At 40.0% G+C, this 23,609-nt stretch overlaps 1 protein-coding gene across 2 annotated transcripts in view; it reads right to left on the reverse strand.

Annotated features, from left to right (window-relative positions):
* LOC149193130 (NAD(P)-binding Rossmann-fold superfamily protein) overlaps positions 1 to 23,609 on the reverse strand; it is a 229,516-nt gene that overhangs the window by 106,600 nt on the left and 99,307 nt on the right. For both annotated transcript variants that reach the window (XM_089404793.1, XM_089404792.1), the window contains exons 3-5: positions 13,169 to 13,288; positions 12,884 to 12,983; positions 12,115 to 12,195 (exon numbers count right to left, since the gene is read on the reverse strand). In XM_089404793.1, the coding sequence (XP_089260919.1) occupies positions 12,115 to 12,195; positions 12,884 to 12,983; positions 13,169 to 13,288 (301 nt within the window). The remainder of the gene's footprint in view (positions 1 to 12,114; positions 12,196 to 12,883; positions 12,984 to 13,168; positions 13,289 to 23,609) is intronic.

Below are 23,609 nucleotides of genomic sequence, written 5' to 3' on the forward strand. Positions count from 1 at the left end.
TAGTGATGAAAATCAAGTTTTGTTCCTCAAAAATAAGTTGAAGGATATTAAAAAAGGCAAGGATGAAGATATTCAATCCTACTTCTTAAGGATCAAATCAAGAATGATCTCCTATCGATTGGAGAAGTCATTCCTGACAGGGAACTAACTATCACTACCCTTGGAGGGCTCCCATCCGAATGGTATATATTTAGAACCACTCTTCTCAATAATGATCGAATTTCAGGATTTGAAGAATTGATGTCGAGATGCATTCAAGAAGAGACAAGGATGGTGGAGCAAGAAATGCCTTCAAGCAAAGGCAACCCCACTGCTTTCTCCTCTCATGCCAAAAGGAGAAATAATTCTGGGTCTAAAGGTCATTTCAAAGGAAAGCCCGCATCAAAGGTTGGAAGGAAAGGAAGATGCTTTGTTTGCAATAAATTTGGCCACTATGCGAGGGAGTGTCCAAATAGAAAGGACACATCACATGACAATGATCAAAATCACTCCCAGGGCAACTTCAACCACAATCAAAGGAATGGCAGGTTCAATGGCAAAGGAAAGAGGAATGCGGGAAATCAAGGAAGTAGTCAACCCTCCAAGAAAGCAAGGAACTCTAGGTATGAATCAAATGTTGTTAACAATAAGCAAGATGAGTATTATCTGATATCGGCCCTCTCCACTACTTCTCCTCCAGACTCGTTGGGCAATTGGATTATTGATGGTGGTGCTTCAAGGCACTTTATTGGTTACAAGGAATCTCTCACTAATTTGATAGAGAAAGAGACAAACTTGGAGATTATTCTTGGAGACAATTCCACCTATCCCGTAAAGGGTGTAGGGAATGTTACTCTTCAATTAAATCAAGGTAACACAATTCATTTGCAGGAAGTCTTATATGTCCCTGATCTCAAGAAGAACCTGGTGTCCATTTCGGAAATGGAAAACAAACACTACAAGGTGGCCTTCATCGATGGCAAGGTACGTGTGTGGAAAAAGAATTTTAAAGATGCTTTTACTCTTGGATTTCGGGTTGAATATTTATATCAAGTTGGAGGAAGTCCGCTAGGAGTCATGTCTTGCAACACATCTCTACAGTCTGAACTATGGCACCGGAGGTTTGCCCACCTTCATTATAAGGCTCTACCCGATGTGAGACAGATGGTGACAAGGATGCCTGAGTTCAAAGTAGAGCATGAAGGTGTATGTCCGGGGTGTGCCGAAGGGAAGCTTAAAAGGGGACCATTCCCTTCAAGCCATAGCAAGACCTCCGACATTTTGCAGTTGGTTCACTCCGACATATCTAGTATGATGCCCGTGAACTCTTTGGGAGGATACCTATATTATCTCACTTTTACAAATGATTATTCTCGCAAGACTTGGATATACTTCTTGAAAAAGAAGGATGAAGTGTTCTCCTGGTTCCATCACTTCAAAGCCTTGACTAAGAATCAAACCGAGAAGAGAATCAAGATTTTAAGGACTGATAATGGGACCGAGTATGAATCCAATGAGTTCCATGATTTTTGCAAAGAAGCTGGCATTAAGAGGGAGACCACAACACCATACACTCGTGAGTAGAATGGTGTGACTGAGAGGAAGAACCATACGATTATGGAAGTTGTTCGTTCCATGCTCCATGATCAAAGGCTTCCGAAGTTTCTATGGTTTGAAGCTGCAAACACCGCCGTTTATGTTCAAAACCGATGCCCTCATCAAGCATTGGATTCCAAGACTCCTGAAGAAATGTTCATTGGTAAGAAACCTGATGTCTCTCATTTTAGAATTTTTGGAAGTCCCGTATACTTTCATGTGCCAAAAGAGAAAAGAAGCAAATTGGGTGCATCTAGAAAGAAGGGAATCTTCGTGGGCTATAGCAAAAATTCTAAGGGCTATAGAATCTATGTGGCTAGTCAAAGGGAAGTCGAGATAAGTCATGATGTCACCTTTGACGAAGATATGGCTCTTAGCAAGGTTGACAATCTTCCTATTCTAAGGAAAGATAAAGAAGCTGACACCAGGAAGCCAGATGAAAAGGAAGATGAGACGATGCCCGATGTGGAAGAACCTGTGGACCCTATTAATACCCCTCTGCAAGAGCCTTCCTCTTCTAGGAAGAGGCCCTCATGGCTTAGGCGGACTCTTGAAGATGCCGAGAGACATATTGCACCTAGAGCGACTTTCTATGCAAGTAAGAAGCCAACGAGGTATCAGGGATACTTGACTATTATGAGCACCATCATTCAAAACGAGCCTTCATTGTTCGAAGAAGTTGTGAAGCATCAAGCATGGAAGGATGCTATGAATGAAGAATACGAGTCCATCATGAAGAATGATGTCTGGGATGTGGTTCCCAGACCCCAGGACAAAACAGTTGTCACCTCGAAGTGGCTTTACAAAATCAAGCATGGAGCTTATGGGAGTGCTGAAAAGTATAAGGTTCGCTTTGTTTCTCGAGGCTTCTCTCAAAAGGAAGGTGTAGATTATGATGAGATATTTGCACCTGTTGCCCGATACACTACCATCCGCTCGATCATAGCCCTTGCTGCTTCGCAAGGATGAAACCTACATCAGATGGATGCCAAGACTGCGTTCTTGCATGGTTCGATCAAAGAGGAAGTCTATGTGGAACAACCCGAGGGGTTTGAGATTCATAATCAGGAATCTCATGTATGCAGGTTGAAGAAAGCCCTCTATGGGCTGAAGCAAGTACCCCGAGCTTGGTATGAAATGATCGATAACTACTTGATGAAGCTGGAATTCACTAGGAGTGATGTCGATCCAAACCTTTACTTTAAGGTTGAAGATGATAAGCCTCCCATACTGGTGTTGTGTGTTGACGACCTCTTTCTGACAGGTGCAGACCCTCTCATTCACAAATGTAAGAGGGAGTTGGCTTCCGAATTTGAGATGAAGGACCTAGGACTTATGCACTATTTCCTAGGATTGGAGGTTTGGCAAAAGCCAAGAGAAGTTTTCCTATCTCAAGGAAAATATTTGGTGAAGATATGGAGAGATTTGGTATGGTGGACTGTGGTGACCACTACGTGTCAACAACCCATAGCAGTACACCCCCTTTTTTTGCAAAAGGGATAGTCCCTGATTAATGTGTTCGTGTCGTCCAGCTATCATCATTAGCTTGATCATCATCTTATAATGTAAACCCAGTCTACATGTGTATAATGTAAATAATCTCAGCAGATCTGTGTCGTGTATATAATTACCTAGGTAAACCTACTTTTTTGGTGACGATCTACATTCCGGAAGGTTTTTTGTCTCACCGATCCATTCTCAGATGGTCGACAGAGTTTTCCTTCAGCCTTACCCCAAAGCTGGAATGGATTTTGTCACTAGGATCTTAGGGGAGTCCTAGTGTTCTAGATCGAGTCTATGTAAAAGTGATTTGGGAATAATCCTAACTATTTGGTTAGGTTATTTTATTACAAATTGCTTGATCTGCTAGATTATATTTGTGTCGCAGAATTGGGTAGTCTGTGAGGGTCTTTTGCAAATGGGTTTTCCCCCTTGAGATGTAAAAAATGTAAAAATCATGATGTAAAGTGTCTTGAGGGTTGGAAAAATAATTTATCCCCTCATAGGTTAATTAATTAAATTTTCTGGCCAAAATTAATTAAAATCCTAAGCCATAAATTTAATTAATTCTAGGTCCTAGGTAAATTTAAATTCTCCGAAGGCAAAATTCGTCGGTCCTTAAAAAATAAATTTTAAGAGGTCCAAGGACTAAGGTAAATTAATTATTTTGCTAAATTTCAGCCTCTGGTCCCTCGGGTTAAGTGAAAGTCAAAAATTTGAGGAAATTAATTCAAAAATTTAATTTTTGAATTAATTAAAATGCATTTAATTGAAAAATTCGAATTTCCTCAAGAATTTAAAATTTCGACGGATGAGATTAAAAGGAATTTTGATCCTCATCAACAGTCGAGATTGCTTTGACGAGGATCACTCGAACTAGCCGTTGGAGGATTTATCTTTAAATAGGAGGTCATTTGTCAGTCAATTCATCCGATCTCTGGATCGTGTACTAAGCGAAAAGCTCTTGTGTAAACTTTTTCGGATAATAAAGGAAGACTTTGAGGTTAATTTTCGCCGGTTTTACTCTTCGTGGAAATACTGTAAGATGTGTCATTTTCATGCATAGATTCATTTTAGCCATTGATGTAGCTTTCTAAAGAGTGATTTGAGTACAGGTATCTTGCTCAGTCGTTGGGGTTTGAATGATAATTTAAGTTTTTTGAATATAATAGCAGGTATCTCTATTTATTTGAATTTTATTATCTGTTTCTCGCTCTATGTTGATCACTGAATCGAGTTTTGCAAGAAATATTGATTTTTAGATCATCGGGCATTCGAGGAAGTTTTCGGTTGAACTAGCCAACTGCCGATCCGTGTTTTCTGAAGAGCCCAACTTTAATTTGATCTCTGGCTTATCATAAGATATTTTTTATGGGTGATGTGTGAAGGGTTTTGAGCTCAGTACCTCCCTTAAAATTCAAAAAATTTAATTTTTTCAATGCTAAATCGATAGATCTGGTTGTTGAGAGCCTCGGATTATCATATCTAGGAGCGGAGTTGGACTCACACTCCTTAGATCTGATAGATCTGCCATTCATGTACATAGATCTGTGATTATTTTCAATTTTCTGACTTGGGTTTTCTAAGTTTTAGTTTTTTTTTTGTCATTGTATATACCATTTGGGTGTTTCTTGTTGTCCTGCAACTACAAATCTGAAGCAGAAAACTGTGCAGAGTCCAGATATAGGCCCTGGAGGGTAAGATCTTGATCTCTAGGATTTTAGAAGCATCATTTTTGCAAGGACCATATCCAGATTTTGCAGTCCAAGTGTTTTAAATTTTTTAAATCTGGAAATAATTTCACCGGGGTTTCACTGATAAATCTGAGGCATTAAAGCATTGGTGTGAAATTCATTTTCCTGGGTTTATCTTAAGTTTCTGGCTGCAGTTCCTTCACCGCCTGGGGTTTCTAAAAAAATTTCGAAAAAAAATTGTTTTTTTTTTAAATCTGGAAATTTTTGGTTCTGCCTGCGTTTTTTTTTTTGGGCTGCCAGCTATATGCATTTTTGCAGTTCCAAGGCTGCCTTCAAAACCTGTGTTTTCCTTTATCACTCCCTAATCTTCTATCGTACACTGCTCATTTGCCTTCATTCCAAGCCCTTGTTGTCTCAGCTATCTGAAACCTGCACATTCATCTGAGCCATACATCTTGGCCTCCTCTACGTTGCCCTCAACGCAACATTATTTCGTTGCGTTATTCCTCACTGGCTCAAACTGCAAAGCAGTCTCCTGCACGATTTTTCTCCATCGTTGCCAAACCCTTTTGCAGCTCTCTCTTCCTGGCCCGCGTAAGCTCCCTCCTGTCCTCACGCAGTCATACCCACGTTCATCTCCTTCCCTCCTCGCTACTGCCACCCTCGCGTAGTCTTCTCCCCTTGCTCCTGCAAACCCGCACCCTGTCCGTCCCTTCTTCTTCATCTGTGGCTCCACCTCCATCGCAACCCTAAACGTTGTCTGCTCCATCCACATGTTGCCTCCAACCCGTCGAGCAAACTTCACTCGCCCTCTTCTCTGTCTGCCGCCATCGACTTCCATTCTACCATTAGAACTTGCATACGCACACCAAAAACATTCGATGCATGTGTTTTTATGTATTAGGTTAGGTTACGTATCCTATTTATTTAGTTTAGTTAGTTTGACTTTTAATTTTTTTTTTGTATTGTTATATATTGTTATGAGTTTGGATTTGATCTTTATATTTTTTTTAGTTTGGTTAGGTTTCATTTCATTTTGATTTTAATTTAATTTTTGTTTTTACTTTTCATTTTTTATTTCATTTAAAAAATTTTAAAAAAACCTAAAATCTTTAAAATCAATTAAAAAGGTTTTTTTCTTTTCCTTGTGACATTTGATTTAAATTTTTATTTTTGTTACTCTTTTAAATTCAAAAAATATAAAAATTTTGAAATTAGAAATCTAAAAATTAAAAAAAAAAATTCTTAAATCTTAAAAAATATTAAAAATATCTAAAAAATTAAATTAAAGGCTGGTCGCTGAGGAATTAAAATAAAATTAAAGGACGTGTCCTTTCACATTAAATTTTTTTAATGTGGCCTATGGCCCATTAAAATTTTAATTTATTAACTCTTTTGATTTATTTTACTCCTTCAATTCGTCTAAGGAATAATTAAAGTGTTAATTTAAAATTCCTTGGTGTTTTTGATGTTAAATGCTAAATCTTAAATTATCATGATTCTTCTATGGTCAAGGTGCGATAAATGTGTTAAATTATGTTGATTGTTGGAGAAAATTAATTAATTCTAGATCTGGGTCATTAGCGAAAATCATTTTAAATCTGGAATTTCTTGCATGTTAAAGTTTTGGGCATTTACATTGATTATTCATATTCGTCACATATTGGAAAATTGTTCTGGATAACTTGTTTTCACTTAATCTGCGGTTAATTGAACATAAAGGCATTGGTCTATAATTGCTTCTATCTCGTGGTCGTGTCTTGGTTACATCAGTGTTTAATCTATTCATTTGAGTTAATCAAGATTCATTTAAATTCATCAAGTTGTCCAACATTAAAATCTCCCAAAACCCGTGTTTCACAGGTTACCCCCATCCATTCACCTTAGGGACTACCCCCCTTGACTTGCCTAGGAGAGAGCCTAAACGGAGTGAGTAAGGATCAAGAGTGATAGCCCTTACTCTCAGCATTGCCGCGGTGCCTAAACACTTTGTGCGACAACTGACTGCAAGCCCATGACTACCTCGATGGAGCTTAACTTCAAGAAGTTATGCGGTAGTGTTGTCGGACCTATATTGGGTAATGCCTCTGAGTATGGTCAACTCATAGGAGCATTGATGTTCTTGGTGAACTCCTGCCTGAATATATGTTTTGCAGTCAACACGTTGAGTCAATATATGGTTGAGCCTCATCACTCACATTGGATTGGTGCCAAGAATCTACTGAGATATCTTCGGGCACAATAACTCATGGGTTTAGATACACTGCCGAAGATGTGAGGCTACATGGATATTCCGATGCTAATTGGGCAGATAGTGTGGTGGACCAAAAGAGCACTTCTGGGTGCTATTTCTCTTTGGGTTCTACCTCGATATCCTGGATGAGCAGGAACCAAAATTCGGTGGCTTTAAGCACCGCTGAGGCAGAGTACATTACTGTGAGTATCGCCCCCTGTGAGGCTATCTGGTTGAGGAATCTCTTCAGGTTGTTTGGACATACGTTGGATACTACCGTGATGCTCTGCGACAGCCAGAGTGGGATTCATTTATCAAAGAATCTTGTATTTCATGATCGCTCCAAGCACATCGATATCAGGTACCACTTTATCAGGGATATGGCACAACGAGGAGAAATAAGGCTCCATCATATTGGGATTGATGAGAAGGTCGCCGACATTCTGACGAAGCCCCTGGGAAAGGTCAAATTCTTGACTTTTCGAGAATGACTAGGAGTCGTGGAGAGACCCCCTTATGAGGGTCATGTATGATGCATACATTGAGCTCTGGGAGCTCCGGGGCGCTTGGGGTACTTATTAGAGTGACAAGCGACCATAGGGTGACTCACCCTCCCTTAGTGGTTCGCTGTGTATAGGGTCAATGGTTCAGCCTTCCCCTATGATACCCTGTGGCAACATGTAGGCAGGAAGAATGGTTCATCCTTCTCCTGCTGAGACATCCTACCCATGTAGTCTAGGACACATGGGAAGTACCTCTCATCTTGCCAATGAGTAGGGAAATGAGGATAGGGACCATAGTAGTAGTACCAATGGACGCATCATGTATCTACCGTACTCCCTATGCTAGAATGACATTGATCTGGGATCAATTGGAACTGACTTTGGGTCAATAAGAGTGATATAGCTCACTCTCTTTTTGGAATTGACTTCGGGTCAGTCAGAGTGGTATGAGACTCTCTTTATTTGGAACTAATTTCGGATCAGTAAGAATGGTATGACACACTCTCTTCATTGGGACTGACTTCGGGTGAGTAAGAGTACTATTGGACCCTCTTTTATCTGGGGCTGACTTCGGGTCAGTAGAGGATGGTATAATACATTCTCAATCATTTCTTCTTCTTCATAGTTCAACAGAGCCGAGCAGTGCAAGGAAGTGCATTTGATGGCAGAGATAGTATCGACAGACTGATGGATTAGCAAATAGAGTTCTCCCTAGTTGAGGGGAGTGTTAAAATTGGCAACTAGGGCCAAACTCCATGTGGGTCACCTCATTTATGGCAGCTAATATTTTTCTTGGATTCCTCTCATTGAGAGGTGTAGAATTGATCTAACGATCATCCAATTCCTACATGTATTCATGGAGATATGAATTTATTTGTATTTCTTGGGTTGGGCAGCCTCTCCTAGGCTAGCCGAATTGCTGGACAGCGTAGCGTTGACTTGTGGAAGCATATGTTTGACCAACATTGACTGGTTAGGACTGATTGCAGTATTGCTGCATCATTGGCTGTTGTTTGACCTCCTTGCATTAACTGTTTTGGGCTGCTATCTATTGTTGTTGGAGGTCGAGTTCTCCTTGGTTGATTTAAGGTCTTTTGGAAGTTGTTTGACCAGCCTTAACCTTGTTGATCAAAGATTGTATTGTTGTTGTTGTAAATCACAGATTTGTGATATTGTACTATCTCTCTCTCTCTGCTGAATTATTGAAGAATATAGAAGAATTGATCAAAGGGTTTCCCCACATTGGGGTTTGTCCCTAGTTAGTGCCACATCTTGTGTCTCTTGTCTTGGCTTGTCTTTTGTTGTTTACATTTATGTTCTATCTGCATTTTACTATCATGTTGATGTGATTGCAATATTGGAAATTGATATTAGGCTAATAAGAAGATTTGAAATAAATTTCTCTTAAGCATAGAACATACCATAATTTAACAAAAAACTATGGTACCCCTCCCTACTGGAGTGCACTTTGCCTTGTTCCCCATGGTGATCTGAAACTTCACCCTCTCCTCTTGATAATCTGAGAAACATTCCGGGATTCCCATCATATGCCAAGAGGCTCCACTGTCTATATACCATACTTCTAATGATGCAGAGCTAGTCACACAAGCCACTTCTTCTTCCAGCCTGGAAGCCAACATAGAGAAATCGAAGTCACTGTCTCTTGTGCAATTTTCTAAAAATCTGTGAGTCTCCTGACATAGATGCCTCTGCATCATGGTCTCGACCCATAATTGATTTTCCCTTCCTGTCTCTGATTACTTGCTCTGATACCATGTGAAAATTCTATCACTGCAACAACTGATTTATTTTACCTACTTATTTGCCAATAAGTTATTTACGAAAAACCCTTTAGTAAACATTAAAATAAATTTTGCTGCAGATATCACACCATAATACAGAAACAAACATATGCACAATAATCAACACATCAACACAAATATTTTGGACAAATGTCCCCGGAAAAACCCAATGTGGGAAAACGGTGCAGCATAAGAGGATTTCGTTATCAGCAATTCTTCAGTACAACTGGGTGCCAAACTGGCTTACCCAACAGAGAACAATTTCTCCAGCACTTCTCCCAACCTCAGCGTCAGACTTACTGGCCTCTACGCAGTTCCCAGACCTACTGCGTCAGCTCCTACCTCTCTGCGTCGACACTGGGCCTCTCTGCATCACCCACGCAAGCCTTCTAGTGACTGTGCAGTCTGCTGCCTCTACATCTGCCTCTCCAACCTCTATGCTGGTCTTCTGGTGTTGATCCCAACTCTCTGTTCCGTACCCGCTACCTCCTGCCGCTCCCCAGACCACTAGTTCGAATTTTTCAATTAACCCTGCTCCAGAAATCGAACTGACTAGTCTCCCTCAATGTGTTCTCCAATTGACCGTCAAGCCTCTTCTTATACTTTTCCTATTGGTCCTTCAACGGCCGAGATTAAATCTCTAATTAACGGCTAAGATTAGATTTGGCTTGATCCATGACTTTTGGAACCTTCTAACCTAGTTTTATATTAATACCCATTAATATTTTATTTTTCCTAAGTTTAGACTTAGGAACTCCATTAAAAATATTAATTATTTTAATATCTCCCAAACCGGTTAGAATCTGCCCAAACCATTTCTAGGTCTTGGAGATCTCATATGCTTTAGCCTCTCCACCAATTGTCATGGCTAGAGCACATCCAATGCTACCCCAAATCAACAAAGATATTGTTGACTCATCAAAAAGCATTACAAAAGGTCACCATATTTCACCTAGTGGACCTAGTGGACAAATGTGGACCCGGATGGGAAATATGGTGAAAGGGCTTATAATAAGCAGAGGGTAGCGATGTATGTGATGTCAGGAAGCTGGACTATGCAACCAAATTCGGGATTTCCCATGTAGTGTCATTCCTAAAGCTAGTAGCCAATAAAGGAGATGCCACGAGACTAAGATATAGGGTTAACCATGAAGTTAGACAGAGGAGACAAGAGTACAGACCAAGCCCATTCTTTCCGCCGAATCCCCCCACTAATCCATGCCCAAAAGTGTCCATGATAAGTAAGCAAAATACCCAACTACATAATGAAAATCTATACCTTCGGGGTTGGAAGGCCCACCTTCAAACATACGATCATAACAGATGGGCGAGGGAGAATATGGCTAGCTCAAGCGGCGGAGATAGTGGAACATCGAGCTATCTGGTGGCTGCAAGGGGATGTTGGCTGCTGGTTGAGGACTATCGCGGAGGAAAAAATTCCCCTATGGATGTCATCCACAAGTGGTGGGTAACAGCCCGCACTTGTTATAGTGGCTCGCACTTGTTATCTTTGAATGGGCCACATACATTACAGTAGCCCACACTCGTTACAGTGGTTCATATGATCATATCGCATGACATATCTCACAGGCACGCATTCCATATATACAGCTCAATCTATTCTAAGTAGGCCCACATCTATTCCTCTGGTTCGTATCATATCTCTGTGGATGGTTCGTTGATATATCTTTATGGATCGTATTCCTAGAAATGGTTTGCATCCTATGTGGCAATGCTCGCATTCTCCATGGTATGGCTTGCATTCTCTGTGGCATGGCTCACATTCTTTGTGTGGTTCGCATATTCATATCTGTGGAAAGAAAATATCTATGGAAGTTATATATATATAATAGCAGTGTTACATGTGTTTATGGAAAACCTCACAACAGTATGGCTGAGATAATAATATATTATAAGAATGACTTTGAGTGGTAATCTTGATAACAATGATGTGGACATAGTAGTAACCTAGTATAAACAATAACCTATATGACAGTAAGACATGACAGTGATCTATGTGACAGAGGCATGACTGTAACAATGACTTGGAGCATAAGATCTAGATGTGTAACAGTAGACTTGGCATGAAAGTGCGATAATATATGGCAGAGTGACTCTTTGGTATGGTTAATATGGCAGTAATCTTGTACGGCAGTAACTCTATATCAGTGATCTTGACAGTGACCTTAACATGGCAGTGACTTTGATGTATGGCAGTGACCCTTGGTATGGAAGTGACCTCAAGTCAGTATGACAACGGAAAAATATGGACAGGGATGTATGGCAGCTCATATGACAGTGATATACATGGCATAGTATGACAGTACAGTGATGTATGACTTGACATGATAGGGATGTAGTTTGACTTATGAGGATCATGAATGATCCCTAGTTGGCCCTAGGTACCTAGTACGATTGATGTGTCTCATTGCACTTTGTATCTTAGTGGAACAATTAATGAATATCTAATAGAAGAAGAATCTGGTTGGATTTTCCCCCTTGTGGGGTTTTTCCTTGGTGTCTGACCTAAATCCTGGTGTCTTTATTGTGCATGTTTTTCTTATACTGTTCTTTATTTGTTCCACTGCATTGTTGATGTTAGTCTTCTCTCTACATAATTGCTAATGATGTTATGATGTTATGGGGTGAATGTAATGTAAAATGTTGAAAAAGTTTAAAAGTGAAATTATCTACGACAGAGAACAATCTAGCCCTAAAATTAACACAATTTTCTTATAAAAAGACTTCATCTTCATTCTCTTTTCACAACTATAAACAAAGCAGCAAATAAGGGATAGAGCATTAACCAAGACATGAAGTGGTTGATTTTTCGATGTAAAATCAGATGTGAAGAGCTTGATCTCCTTTAGTGAGGATAGGTCACAAATCTGCATGCACCACAAGAATGTTTAGCTTAAAACTCAAATCATCTCTGCTTGAGCTTCCTACGTCTTTCAAGTGTTACATATTTCAGAATTCTATGGAAAAAACTAGAGCAGAAGCCAATTTTACCATAAATAGTATTACACACACAAACAAAAGAACATACAAACCTCCATATAGAATAGTATTTCTTCTCTTTTTTCATTTCAAAAATGAATCTTAAGGATTGACATTGATCTGAATACCAATGCTTCCTCTAAAGTCTTATGTGCTGAGCATCCACCACCTATCAAGGGGTAGGACACCATTGGACATGTATACCACCTGACCTTATTTTACAGCCTTGATGGTTCAAACACAGATACAATGGCCCCCTTGCTGGGTGCACTGTCCCCTTTTGAGTGAACGGTTACATGATGCAAAAGGAATCAAACCATGCTGGGTTCTTTTAACATTGCCCAGCTTGCACCAACCCATCTTACCTCTCATGGCTAAAAACAAGTCTTATTTACATTACTGAATAAAATTATACAATAGTGGTATGTCTGATATTTTCTCATAATTGAAAATTACTATTTCTTTTACTAGGTAAATTCAAACAAATTTCCACCATCTAAAACATTAATTACAGATAAACTATCATGAAAGCATTATTCAAAAAGGCATGTCAACCATTTATTAAGGAGGACATACCTCAAGATATACATTTAAATTGCCTGTCTTTGATTTGATTTCTGAAAGGGCCTTCTCCCCCTTCTCCTTGTTGCGACACACCATATAGACATTTGCACCTCTACTTACAAATAAAAATGAAAATGGTAAAAACATGATAAAAATTCAAATAAATTCAAAAGAAACTTCAATGGTACAAACCAGACAAATGCAAAGGTTAAACTCCTGAACAAACTCAATGATCAAGCCATAAGAGAAAAAAATAGTAATATCCTTGTAGTTTTCAATTAGCTATGAAAGCAACACCTGGATGCAAGTGCTTCTGCAGCAGCAAAGCCAATGCCAGAATTTGCTCCCGTGACTATGCAGTTTTTCCCTGTTATATCGACTTGTGTATCTTCTGGTTTGAAATGTTTTGCATGCTCTCTGCAAGCACAGTCAGACAGAAAGGTAAGCTAAGAACCATTTGAAAGAGCCTTTACCTTGTCAGAACATTGAATTGGTTCTCGACATTTTTCAAGAACTAGTCATTGAAAATTTTTAATACATTTTTGATGAAACTCTATCAAGCATAACATTCTGTATCTTTGTTCCCTAGCTAGAAACTAGATCCATAAAATGCAAACTTTACATTGACAGTGTTTAAAATCATCTGACAGTTTAATCGCATTCAATGTTGCACTTAAATAAAATCTAACATCTAATTCATAGTCTCATATAACATTTTGTGGAAACATTTTCACTAACAGGCGACATTTTAGACACACAAACATTTCACACAACAAAGTAACATTGTTTGGTAAAAAGTCAAAAGATCACTGTATGGTATTTCTCTAGAAGAAAAATAACAAATTAAACACAAATTAAACAAGATTCATTTTTTCTAATGTGAATATTCTGTCAAAAAGGTGTTATTTCTAAAATTGAAATTTCAAAATAATTACTATTTCGTTTTCAAATATGGCATGTATGTTGTACATACATTTCACTTAGTATTTTAGAGATAGTTTCATCCATTTTAACTTTAGACAATACAAGGCACAAGATGTAGGGAAGAGAGACTAACAAAATTCTCTCACTTTGTATTTTATAATAACATGTATTTATAATCTCTATCAAGTTATGGTATAGTGGTTGAGACTGAGTGTTGCCATGATAAATACCCAAGTTCAAATCTCGGTGAGCATAGAGCCCTAATGAATGTTGAAAGTTGGTCAAGTTTGGCTGCCCACACATTAATGTGGGTTTAACACAAGAATGCAGAGTTGAGGTTGAAAGCTCCCTATAAATCAAGAAAAAGTTGTTTACCCTTAAAAAAAAAAACAATTATGTACAATACAATTTTCTTTTCACAAAAAGGTTGTCCAATCACGAATGTTCAACCATTTCAAGATTGTTTGAGTTGTATTAAAATAGTGCTTAGATTTCTTGCATAAGCACACTTCTAAACGATCTCATTGTTGTTTATTTCAAAATAGGACACCTCTCAAAAAAAGTAGTGTTCCATGGGGACATGTCCCCTAGGGTTGAGGGCATACTCCCCACGTTTCCCACAATCTCAAGACGGGGGAAGGCCTAGGGAAATGTTTCTCCACATCCCCTTTTTGGGGAAACTCAGGGAAACGTTTCCCCGATGTGGAGAGCATGTTTCCCCAAAAAGGGTGCTTGTGGGCGTCTCCACTTTAAGTCTAGGCATCACCCCTAAAGTTTGCCTAAAACAATAATTTATGAGTGGGGAAGCCTAATATTCAACCCTAGGGCCCTATTAATGCTATGTAACTAAAAGTAAAATTGATAAAGGAGAACAGTGTTGCGGGGGAGCGCCCCCCCCCCCCCTTCGAACCCGCTCCCGAAGCGCGCTCCGGGCGGGAGCGGCTCGGGAGCGGGTCGGGAGCGCGCTCCCAAAATCGCTCCCGGACGGGAGCGATTTTCGGGAGCGCGCTCCCGTAAAAAAATTTGCGCTCCCTGGTCTGTGAGGGAGCGATTCAGGGAGCGATCGCTCCCGCGCTCCCGGAGCGTTTTTTAATGCCCGGGAGCGATCGGGGAGCGATCGCTCCCGGGCATTAAAAAACGCTCCGGGAGCGATTTTAAACGGGCCGGGAGCGGTTCGGCGGAAAAAAAATCCGCCGGACCCGAAATTTATAAAAATTTTAGAAATTTTTTTTTATTTTATAAGCCCAATGGGCCAAAAAAATTTCATTTCAACTTCATTGAGCAAGAGATTGAGAGCTGAGCAAGAGCAAAGGAGCAAGGAGCAAGAGCTGAGGAGCAAGGAGCCAGAGCTGAGGAGCGAGGAGCAAGTGCCAAGGAGCGAGGAGCAAGCCTGCAGAGGTAAGTAACTTAATCATTTAGTTAGTTTAGCTGGTTAGGTAGTTAATTTGGTTAGTTTAATTTACCTGTTTGAGTTTAAAGATCATGTATTTAAATTAAATTAATAAATTAAATGAATTAATCCCAATAAACTAAATTAATTTGCAGATTCAAGACTCAAACCCTACAAACATCAAACACCATGGACCTGGGGATATTTATTGGCATTTTCCTCTTCCTGGTCCCTTTTATGGTTATTATGGTGGTGGAGAGTAGGAAACGGAGGGGGCCTGAAACTGAAGAGGTGGATGAAGAAGCCGGAGGAAGTCAAATGGGTGAAAACCCCAGTGAGGAGGAGGTGGAGGAGGGTGAACATGAGGGTCAAAAAACTAAACAAGACCAAACTCCATTGTGGAAATATGTTCACAGGGCTGAAACAGGGAGAGGGGGTGGAACCACTAAATTTCATTGCCCCCATTGCAACACTGATTACACAGGCTCATACACCCGTGCTAGAAGACACCTCTGCAGGAAAAGGCCATGGGATGGAGACAAACAAATAGGAATCAAAACTTTTGCAGCGGTGTCAACAGCAGATAGAGCCAAATACATAAAGGAAGAGGAGGACGCCCAATACAGAACAAAAAGATCAAGGGGTTTCTTTGAACCAATCTCACCATCACAAAGAACTCCTTCAGCATCCTCCCAAGGCAGTGGATATGGACATGGAGGCACAGGGTCATCATCTTTAAGGCATAGAACCATATCAGATTTCCTTGATGAGGGGTGTAGGAATGATGTGGATTCAAAAGTTTACAGGTTCCTCTATGCATGTGGGATACCATTCAATGTTCTACGCTCACCTTATTGGCACGAAATGGTTTCTGCCATAAATGATGCCCCTAAAGGATACAAGAGCCCTGGGTATGACAAGGCAAGAACTGTTGGCCTTGATCATGAAAAAGCAAAAATATCACATTCTTTGAATAAAATGACAAGTTCTTGGACTGACAATGGGGTGTCCATTGTATCTGATGGATGGACAAATGTAAAAGGCAAGCCATTGATAAGTGTTCTTGCTGTGTCCCGAAGTGGTCCCATCTTTCTAGCTGCACATGATTACTCAGACAAGTTCAAGACCGCTATCAACATTGCAGAAGCATTGCTTGAAACAATTGAGCGTATTGGCCCATACAATGTCATCCAAGTCATCACTGATAATGCTCCTAATTGTAAGGCAGCGGGAGCAATTATTGAGGATAAATACCCAAACATATTTTGGTCTGCATGTTTGGTTCACACATTGAACCTTCTGTTGCATGATATTGTCAAAAACAAAAATGAACAATACCAATGGATTGGTGATTTGTACAAGAAAGGAAAAAAAATGATAAAATTTATTACAAATCATAGCAATACCCATGGCCTTTTCCGCAGTCACTCGAGATTGGAGTTGCTGAAGATTGCGAGGACTAGATTTGGTAGCTATTACCTCACCTTCAGGCGCCTTTTGAAGGTAAGAGAGGCATTAGCTAGCATGGTATCAAGTCCACATTGGCAGGTGTTAAAGGAAAGGGCTACAAATGTAGCTGACATGGCAGGTTTTGAAACGATGGAGGAGGCCGCTCTTGATGGGCAGTTTTGGACAACTGTGAGACAGGTATTGGATTTCACCAAGCCAAATTATAACATGATTCGGTTTGCAGATACAGACAAACCAGTGATTGGCGAGGTGTATGAGCAAATGGATACCATGTTGGGGGAAATAAAAGACATTGTTCATAATAAAGATCCCAACTTGTACAAACTGATTCATGATTGTGTGTGTGAACGGCGGAATAGGCTTAACCTTCCACTACATTGCTTGGTGTATATCCTTATGCCAAAATACTACTCAGAATCTTGGTTGGGCAAACCTGCAGCAGGGGGTGGTGTTAGGACCAAACCCCATTTAGATCAAGAGGTAACTAGAGGATATCTGGAAGCATTAGAAAAGTTGGTGCCTGACAGGGAGGAATGTGCAGCTGTGCGCCTTGAAATAGGCAGATACTTCAGTGGCAGTGGTTTGTATGGTAACTTCCATGCAATGGACGACAAAGATAAATTTGATTCTCTCACATGGTGGGAAACATATGGCGGCCACGGACTTTTGCCAAAATTGGCAAAAAAAGTTCTTTCACAGGTTGTAAATTCTTCTTCTGCAGAGAGGTGTTGGAGCACCTACAGTTATATACATAATGTGAAAAGAAACAGGCTCAACGAAAACCGAGCAGAAAGCTTGGTTTATGTGCACTACAACTTGAGGTTGTTGAGCCATTACTGTGATCGGGCTAATGAAGATCCCACATATAAAATTTGGGACAATCACCCTGAGGACGACAATTTGGAGGATGGCATTGTACATATGGAAGAACTAGAAGAGGAGCTTGTACGAGATGAAAATGAAGCAGCTGCAGCAGCCATGCCACCTCCACCTCCACCATCCAGTAGCAGTTCTCGGGGCCCGAGTCTTGTTCCATTGCTGTCGCCACCTCCATCGACACCCTCGCGTGGAGGCTCTAGTTCTGGTCGTCGGTCTGTGCGGGAGACTCCTAGAAGACCACCACGACCTACTTATACTCCTGGAGACTCTCGTGGCAAGGGCCACTTGTAGATTTACAGTTTACTTGTCTTTTTTAGTTTCTATTAGACTTTAGTTTTCATAACTGTTGAGTTTTGAGTCCTTGACTCTTGACTCTTGACTCTTTCATATCATTATGACATTATGATATTTTTTGTAAACATTATATCACTGTGACAATGAAAATTTGAAGTTTGAAGTTGGGCCTTGGCAATTATAACTCATTGGTAATGATTGTGAATTATGAATATGATGCTTTGTGAAAGACTAAAGTTGTTTCATTTCATCTCATTATTCATGTTTCATTTTATAAATTTTTAACATTTCATATCATGTTAACAGTTAGAAGTTAGGACTTAGAAATATCTTCGATATTACTTCTTGTAATGGTTAAACTTGGCTTACAAGTACAACTTGTTACTTTGGTGATCAATGATGATAAATGTTATTGAATTTTCAATTCTGAAGCTTGAAGTTGAAACTTTAATATTGAATTTGATGAATCATGATTTATAAGACTCAATATGTTGCAGTTGTAATATGTATTTTACTAACTTGTGGACATGGTTGATGACGATTATAATTTCTAGATGATTGATGTGATATGGTTCAATGATCAATTTATGTTTTTTTATGTTTTTTATGTCTATTTCATCATTCTACTTGTTTTTGTTGACATATATGTATCAAAAATTAAAAAATATAAAAAATATATATATTTTTAAAAAATCGCTCCCCGATTCGCTCCCAAACCGGGAGCTTCTGAAAATGGTCGCTCCCGCTCCCGCTCCCAAGTAACATTGAAGGAGAATGTCACTTTTACTTACATTTTTAACATTATCATTAATTGTTTCAAGATGTTTGAGTGGTTCCAACCTCATTGGATTTCATATGAAAAAAGTAGAAATTGTTATCCAACTCAAAATCTAGTAAACTTAAACAATTTTCAGGATTTTAGGATTGGGGGGATTGCAACGTTTTCATTGTATTCTATGATGTATGAGAGTATGGATCTAGCATTTAAATGAGAGCACCAATCCCTCTATGTGCCTCGATGTTGGTGCCATTGATTATTGAACTCCTTTGTCATGACCCCTGGTAAAAATGTACCCATCACTCAAACAAAATGTCGATTTGACATGAATCTTTTTCTATCTTATTTCAAGGCTTAGAGATGTTAGTTTTTGTAGCATCAGATGTGTTCTAACCAAGAAATTTGGTGGATAGGCTAGAATAAATGAGATCTCCATAACTCAGAAATCATTTCTAAAAATTCCACATAGAAATGACTTAATTAGATTATTAACTGATTTTTGCATATTTCCTAAGTCTAAACTTAGGGAATATGGTTAATTAATCAAAATTAATTAAGCCAAGGTGAGAATAATCTAGAAACTCACATGATCGACTTCAAGATGATTATAGCCCTCGATTAAGTTTTAATCTTAATCATTGGAGGTCAAACAAAGGATTATAAAAAGAAGTCAATGGTCACTTCAAGAAGACACACCAGCAGTTAGATTTCCTTGGTAGATCGATTTCCAGAGAGCAACACCAGTTGTCGGAAAGCCAGAGATTGAAGCAGAAACAGTGATCCAAAGGAAGTTTTCCAAATACGGAGAGGCAATAGCAAGGGGCCGAGTTATTCCCAGTGAAGCAGTGCAGAGGACTACACAATTGCCTCATAGAAGCAATTCGATTTAGCTAGAGAGAAATTTGTTTTCAGTTCCAAAAGCTGAGCAAAGGGTGCAGAGTGCCGGAGAAGCAATTTCCTCAACAAAGACAAGCAGTATGACTTCAACAGAGGTAGTTTAGAGGCTAGACACCATAGGGTCTGCGTAGAGCAGCGCAGAGGATGACGTAGAGGGTCCAGAAGGATGATTTTCTAAAGAGAAGTTGTGTCGGGATTGCTTGTGGAAGGAGGGTAATTCTGTCTGATAATTTTGCCTAGATTTTCTTGTTGTTTGGATTGCCAGTTGAGCATCGAGAGATTGTACTCAGAATTTCACTGTTGCATAATAATAAAACCCTCAACTGTCGCACTGGCTTTCCCAAGTTGGGTTTTTTTGGGGACAATTGTCCAAAAATAACGGTGTCAATTTTATGTGCGCTAGCATTTCTCAGCTTCCAGCGTTTTATTTTTCCGCAAAATTTTTTATTTGTGAAGGTTGCAGTGTGTTTATTTCAATATTTGTCATAGCAGATAAACTGTTAATTAATTAACAATTAGGAGAAATAATACTAGCTGTTGCAAAAGGAATCCAGTGTAGGAATTTTCACATGGTATCAGAGCGCAGTTGATCAGCGAGAGAGCTCAGAAGCGAAAAGAAGGAATTTCGCTGCTCAGTAAGAGCAGTTGGCAGAAATTTCCAAGGGCAGCATAGTGTTTTGCCAAGAGGGCGAGTTTCTTGAGGAAGTTCGATTTTTCTAAGAGGGGCAGAAAAATTCGATCCTTCCAGATCAAGTGATTCCAAGCACAGAGGGAGCAACTCATTTTTCATTGGGCAGATCTCTAGCTAGACGCAGAGGGTTTTGCAGCAGTTCATTAGAGCAGAGCCAACGTCCTGGTGGAAGAGAAATAGCACACACAGAGGGAAAATTTCTCTCAGGGGATCTTGAGTTTTAGAGATCTAATTTATCCAGTCGCAGATTGGCAGTTGTTGTGAGCAGATTTTCTCACTCCAATAGGGAGTGCGAATAGCAGATTCAGCAACCGAGCAGAGGAAGAGGGAGTTTTTCGTCCATGTTTATGAGTTTCGTAAATTTTGTAGCTTTGCAGAAATGGTCGTACGAGATTGCCAGAGCAAGTCGTGTGAGTAAGCTAGAATGCAAATCTGGGCAACAGATCGACTTATAGCTGTCGGAGATAGGAGTCAGAGGATGTATGAGTTATTTGTTAGTTTTTGTAGCATCAGATGTGTTCTAGCCTTGAAATTTTGTGGAGAGGCTAGAATACATGAGATCTCCAAAACCCATAAATCGTTTCTGGAAGTTCCACCTATAAATGACTTAATTAGATTATTAGTCTATTTTTAAATATTTCCTTAAGCCTAAACTTAGGGAATATGACTAATTAATCAGAATTAATTAATTTATGGTGCGAATGTTCTAGAAACTCACGCAAATCGACTTCAAGTTAATCCTAGCCATCGATGAAGATCTAATCTTGGTCGTTGAAGTCTCAACAGAGGATTATAAGAAGAAGTCGATGGGGCTTGGAGAAAACACTTGACCAGTTCAATTTCTTCACAGATCGATTTCCAGAGTAGCAGCAGTCAGTTGCCGGAGAGAGATCTAGTGAGATCGAAGCAGTGAGAGAGGGGCAAAGACAGTGACGCTGGAGGAAGGATTCCAAATCCGGTGAGTGCATTTATAGAGAGGCTGATGCTAGGGTAGTGCAATAGCCTCTAGAGGCAAAGTCGATTTGCTGGGAGAGATTGACGTTTTCAGTTCCAGAGGCTGGGAAGGAGTCCTAGAATGCCAAAGAAGCATCTTTTTTATCAACATAAGGCAAAACAACTTCATCAAAGTCCAGTCCGAGGCTAGACGTCCAACCAGCTATGCAAAGCAGTACAGAGGTTGACGCAGAGGCTCATAGGGCCGAAATTCTAAAGGCAAGTTGTGTCGGGAGATTGCCTGTGGGGTGAGAAAAAACCCTCTTCAGATTTTTGCCAGTATTTCTCTGTAGGATTGCCAGTTTAGGCATCCAATTGTACTCATATTATTTCACTGTTGCTTAATATTAAAACCCTCAGTTACTGCACTGGTTTTCCCAAGTTGGGTTTTTATGGGGACATTGGTCCAAAAATTATTGTGTAAATTACTATGTGCGCTAGTATTTCTTCCAGTGTTTATTTCTTCTGCAACTTATTTGTGTAGGTTGCAGTGTGATTGATTCAGTATTTGTTGTAGCTCACAACAAATAAATTGCTAAATTTAATTAACAATTAGGAGAATTATTTCCAGTTGCTGCAATAGGAATCGGGTTTCCAATTTCTCACATTATCCAGTGCGAGTTGCAAAGCGAAGGGCCCTAGCCAAGGACTAGGATTGAACGGGGATACTTAGGCACCAGATCCAAGAGGAGGAGTATGAGACTCCGGTGTGTGAGATGGGTAGGGTCTAGTGTTGTTGCAACAAGGAGATCAGTCATATCAGTTCCGAATTGTTGCAACGGGACCATCACCTTTGCTACAAGAGCCCAATGTATCATAGTAGCAAGTTCAGTGTCAGCAAACGTAATCTGTCATTAGACAGTTGCAAATCTAGTGCAGTCAGTACCTGGGAGACAGTTGCAGAGCTAGATGCAGTGACACAAGCAATGTGAATTTCCTAGTTGCAGTATGCCGATGCAGTTCCAGCCAGAAGATTCCCAATGCAGAACTTCGCAGTCTGGTTTCTAGTGCAGGAGGACAGTGCGAGTTGCTAGGAGGGAGTAGAAAGATTTCCCATAGGGAGATTGAGACTCAGAGGGAGTCTAGCTTTAGAGGGAGCATCCCTATGGAGGCTAGCACTTCAGGATATGGGGAGATGAGACTCAGTATTGTTGTAGTTGCAGCAGCAATGTCGAAGCATCAGTAGAGCAGTAGCAGTATGAGTAGATCAGATTTTTCCATGCTAGTAGTTATACCTCTAGGAGTGAGGTGGGGCGATATGGAGCTATAGTCCCAGAGTTGTAGAGGGTTGGGCAGGATTCTTGAGGTGTCCTCCTCATGGATCATTACCTTGCTACGGGGGGCCACAGTATTCAATAGAAGGATGGACCAGTGGCAGTTGATGCAGTCAGTTCTGGAGCGACAGTGGCAGACTAGTAGTAGTAAGATGCTGAGGACTACAATGCAGTGTTGGCAGCAGTGCAAAGTGGCACAAAGCAGATTCAATAGCAGCGCAGATACTTCAGTGGACAATGCAGTAGCTAGTAGCAGTCAGGACTCAGGAGATAGATGCATCATACTGAACACATTTGATTCAGTATTTTGGATGCTTTGCAGCAACAACAAATGAGAGGGAGTTTCAGTGCAGACACGGAGTTGGCAGCAGTATGGAAGTGTCAACAGTGATACAGATGCAACATCAGATTTGCGCAGTGGTTGATGGACGGTCACTGAGAGAATAGCATAGTGACTAAGGGAACAACGTAGTGACTGAGGAAACAACGCAGTGACTGAGGAAGCAACATTGTGACTAAGGGAGTAGCATTGTGACTAAGAGAGCAGCGCATTCATTTCCGGCAGAGTTTCTTGTCAGACATTAGCAGCGTGACAGAGGTGATACAGAGACAAAGTGTTGTGGCAAAGTGTGCAACACTAGAACACATTGGTCGCTAATAGGGAGTATTAGTTTTTGTAGCATCGGATGTGTTCTAGACATGAAATTTGGTGGAGAGACTAGAATAAATGAGATCTCCAAAACCCACAAATCGTTTCTGTCAATTTCACCTAGAAATGACATAATTAGATTATTAACTGATTTTTAATATGGTTAATTAATCATAATTAATTAAGTCAAGGTGACAATAATCTAGAAACTCACACAGATTGAATTCAAGATGATCCTAGCCCTCGATTAAGTTTTAATCTTGGTCATTGGAGGTCCAACAAAGGATTATAAGAAGAAGACGATGGGCACTTGGAGAAGACACACCAGCAGTTCGATTTCATTGGCAGATCGATTGTCATGTCCCTTCCCAAGTGGATTTGTAACAAGTTTTGGTCTCTCCCCAATTTTGTACAAAATTTTGTTAAGTAAAGGACCCAAGCAATTTTGACTTAGGGACTTGGGAGAAATGAAGGCTAGATTAATTTGTTAGTGGAAGGG

This window comes from Pinus tabuliformis, chromosome 2_2 (genome assembly GCF_031772625.1).
Source record: "Pinus tabuliformis cultivar Carrire ecotype Pingquan chromosome 2_2, CPIR1, whole genome shotgun sequence".
In the NCBI taxonomy this organism is placed as follows: domain Eukaryota; kingdom Viridiplantae; phylum Streptophyta; class Pinopsida; order Pinales; family Pinaceae; genus Pinus; species Pinus tabuliformis.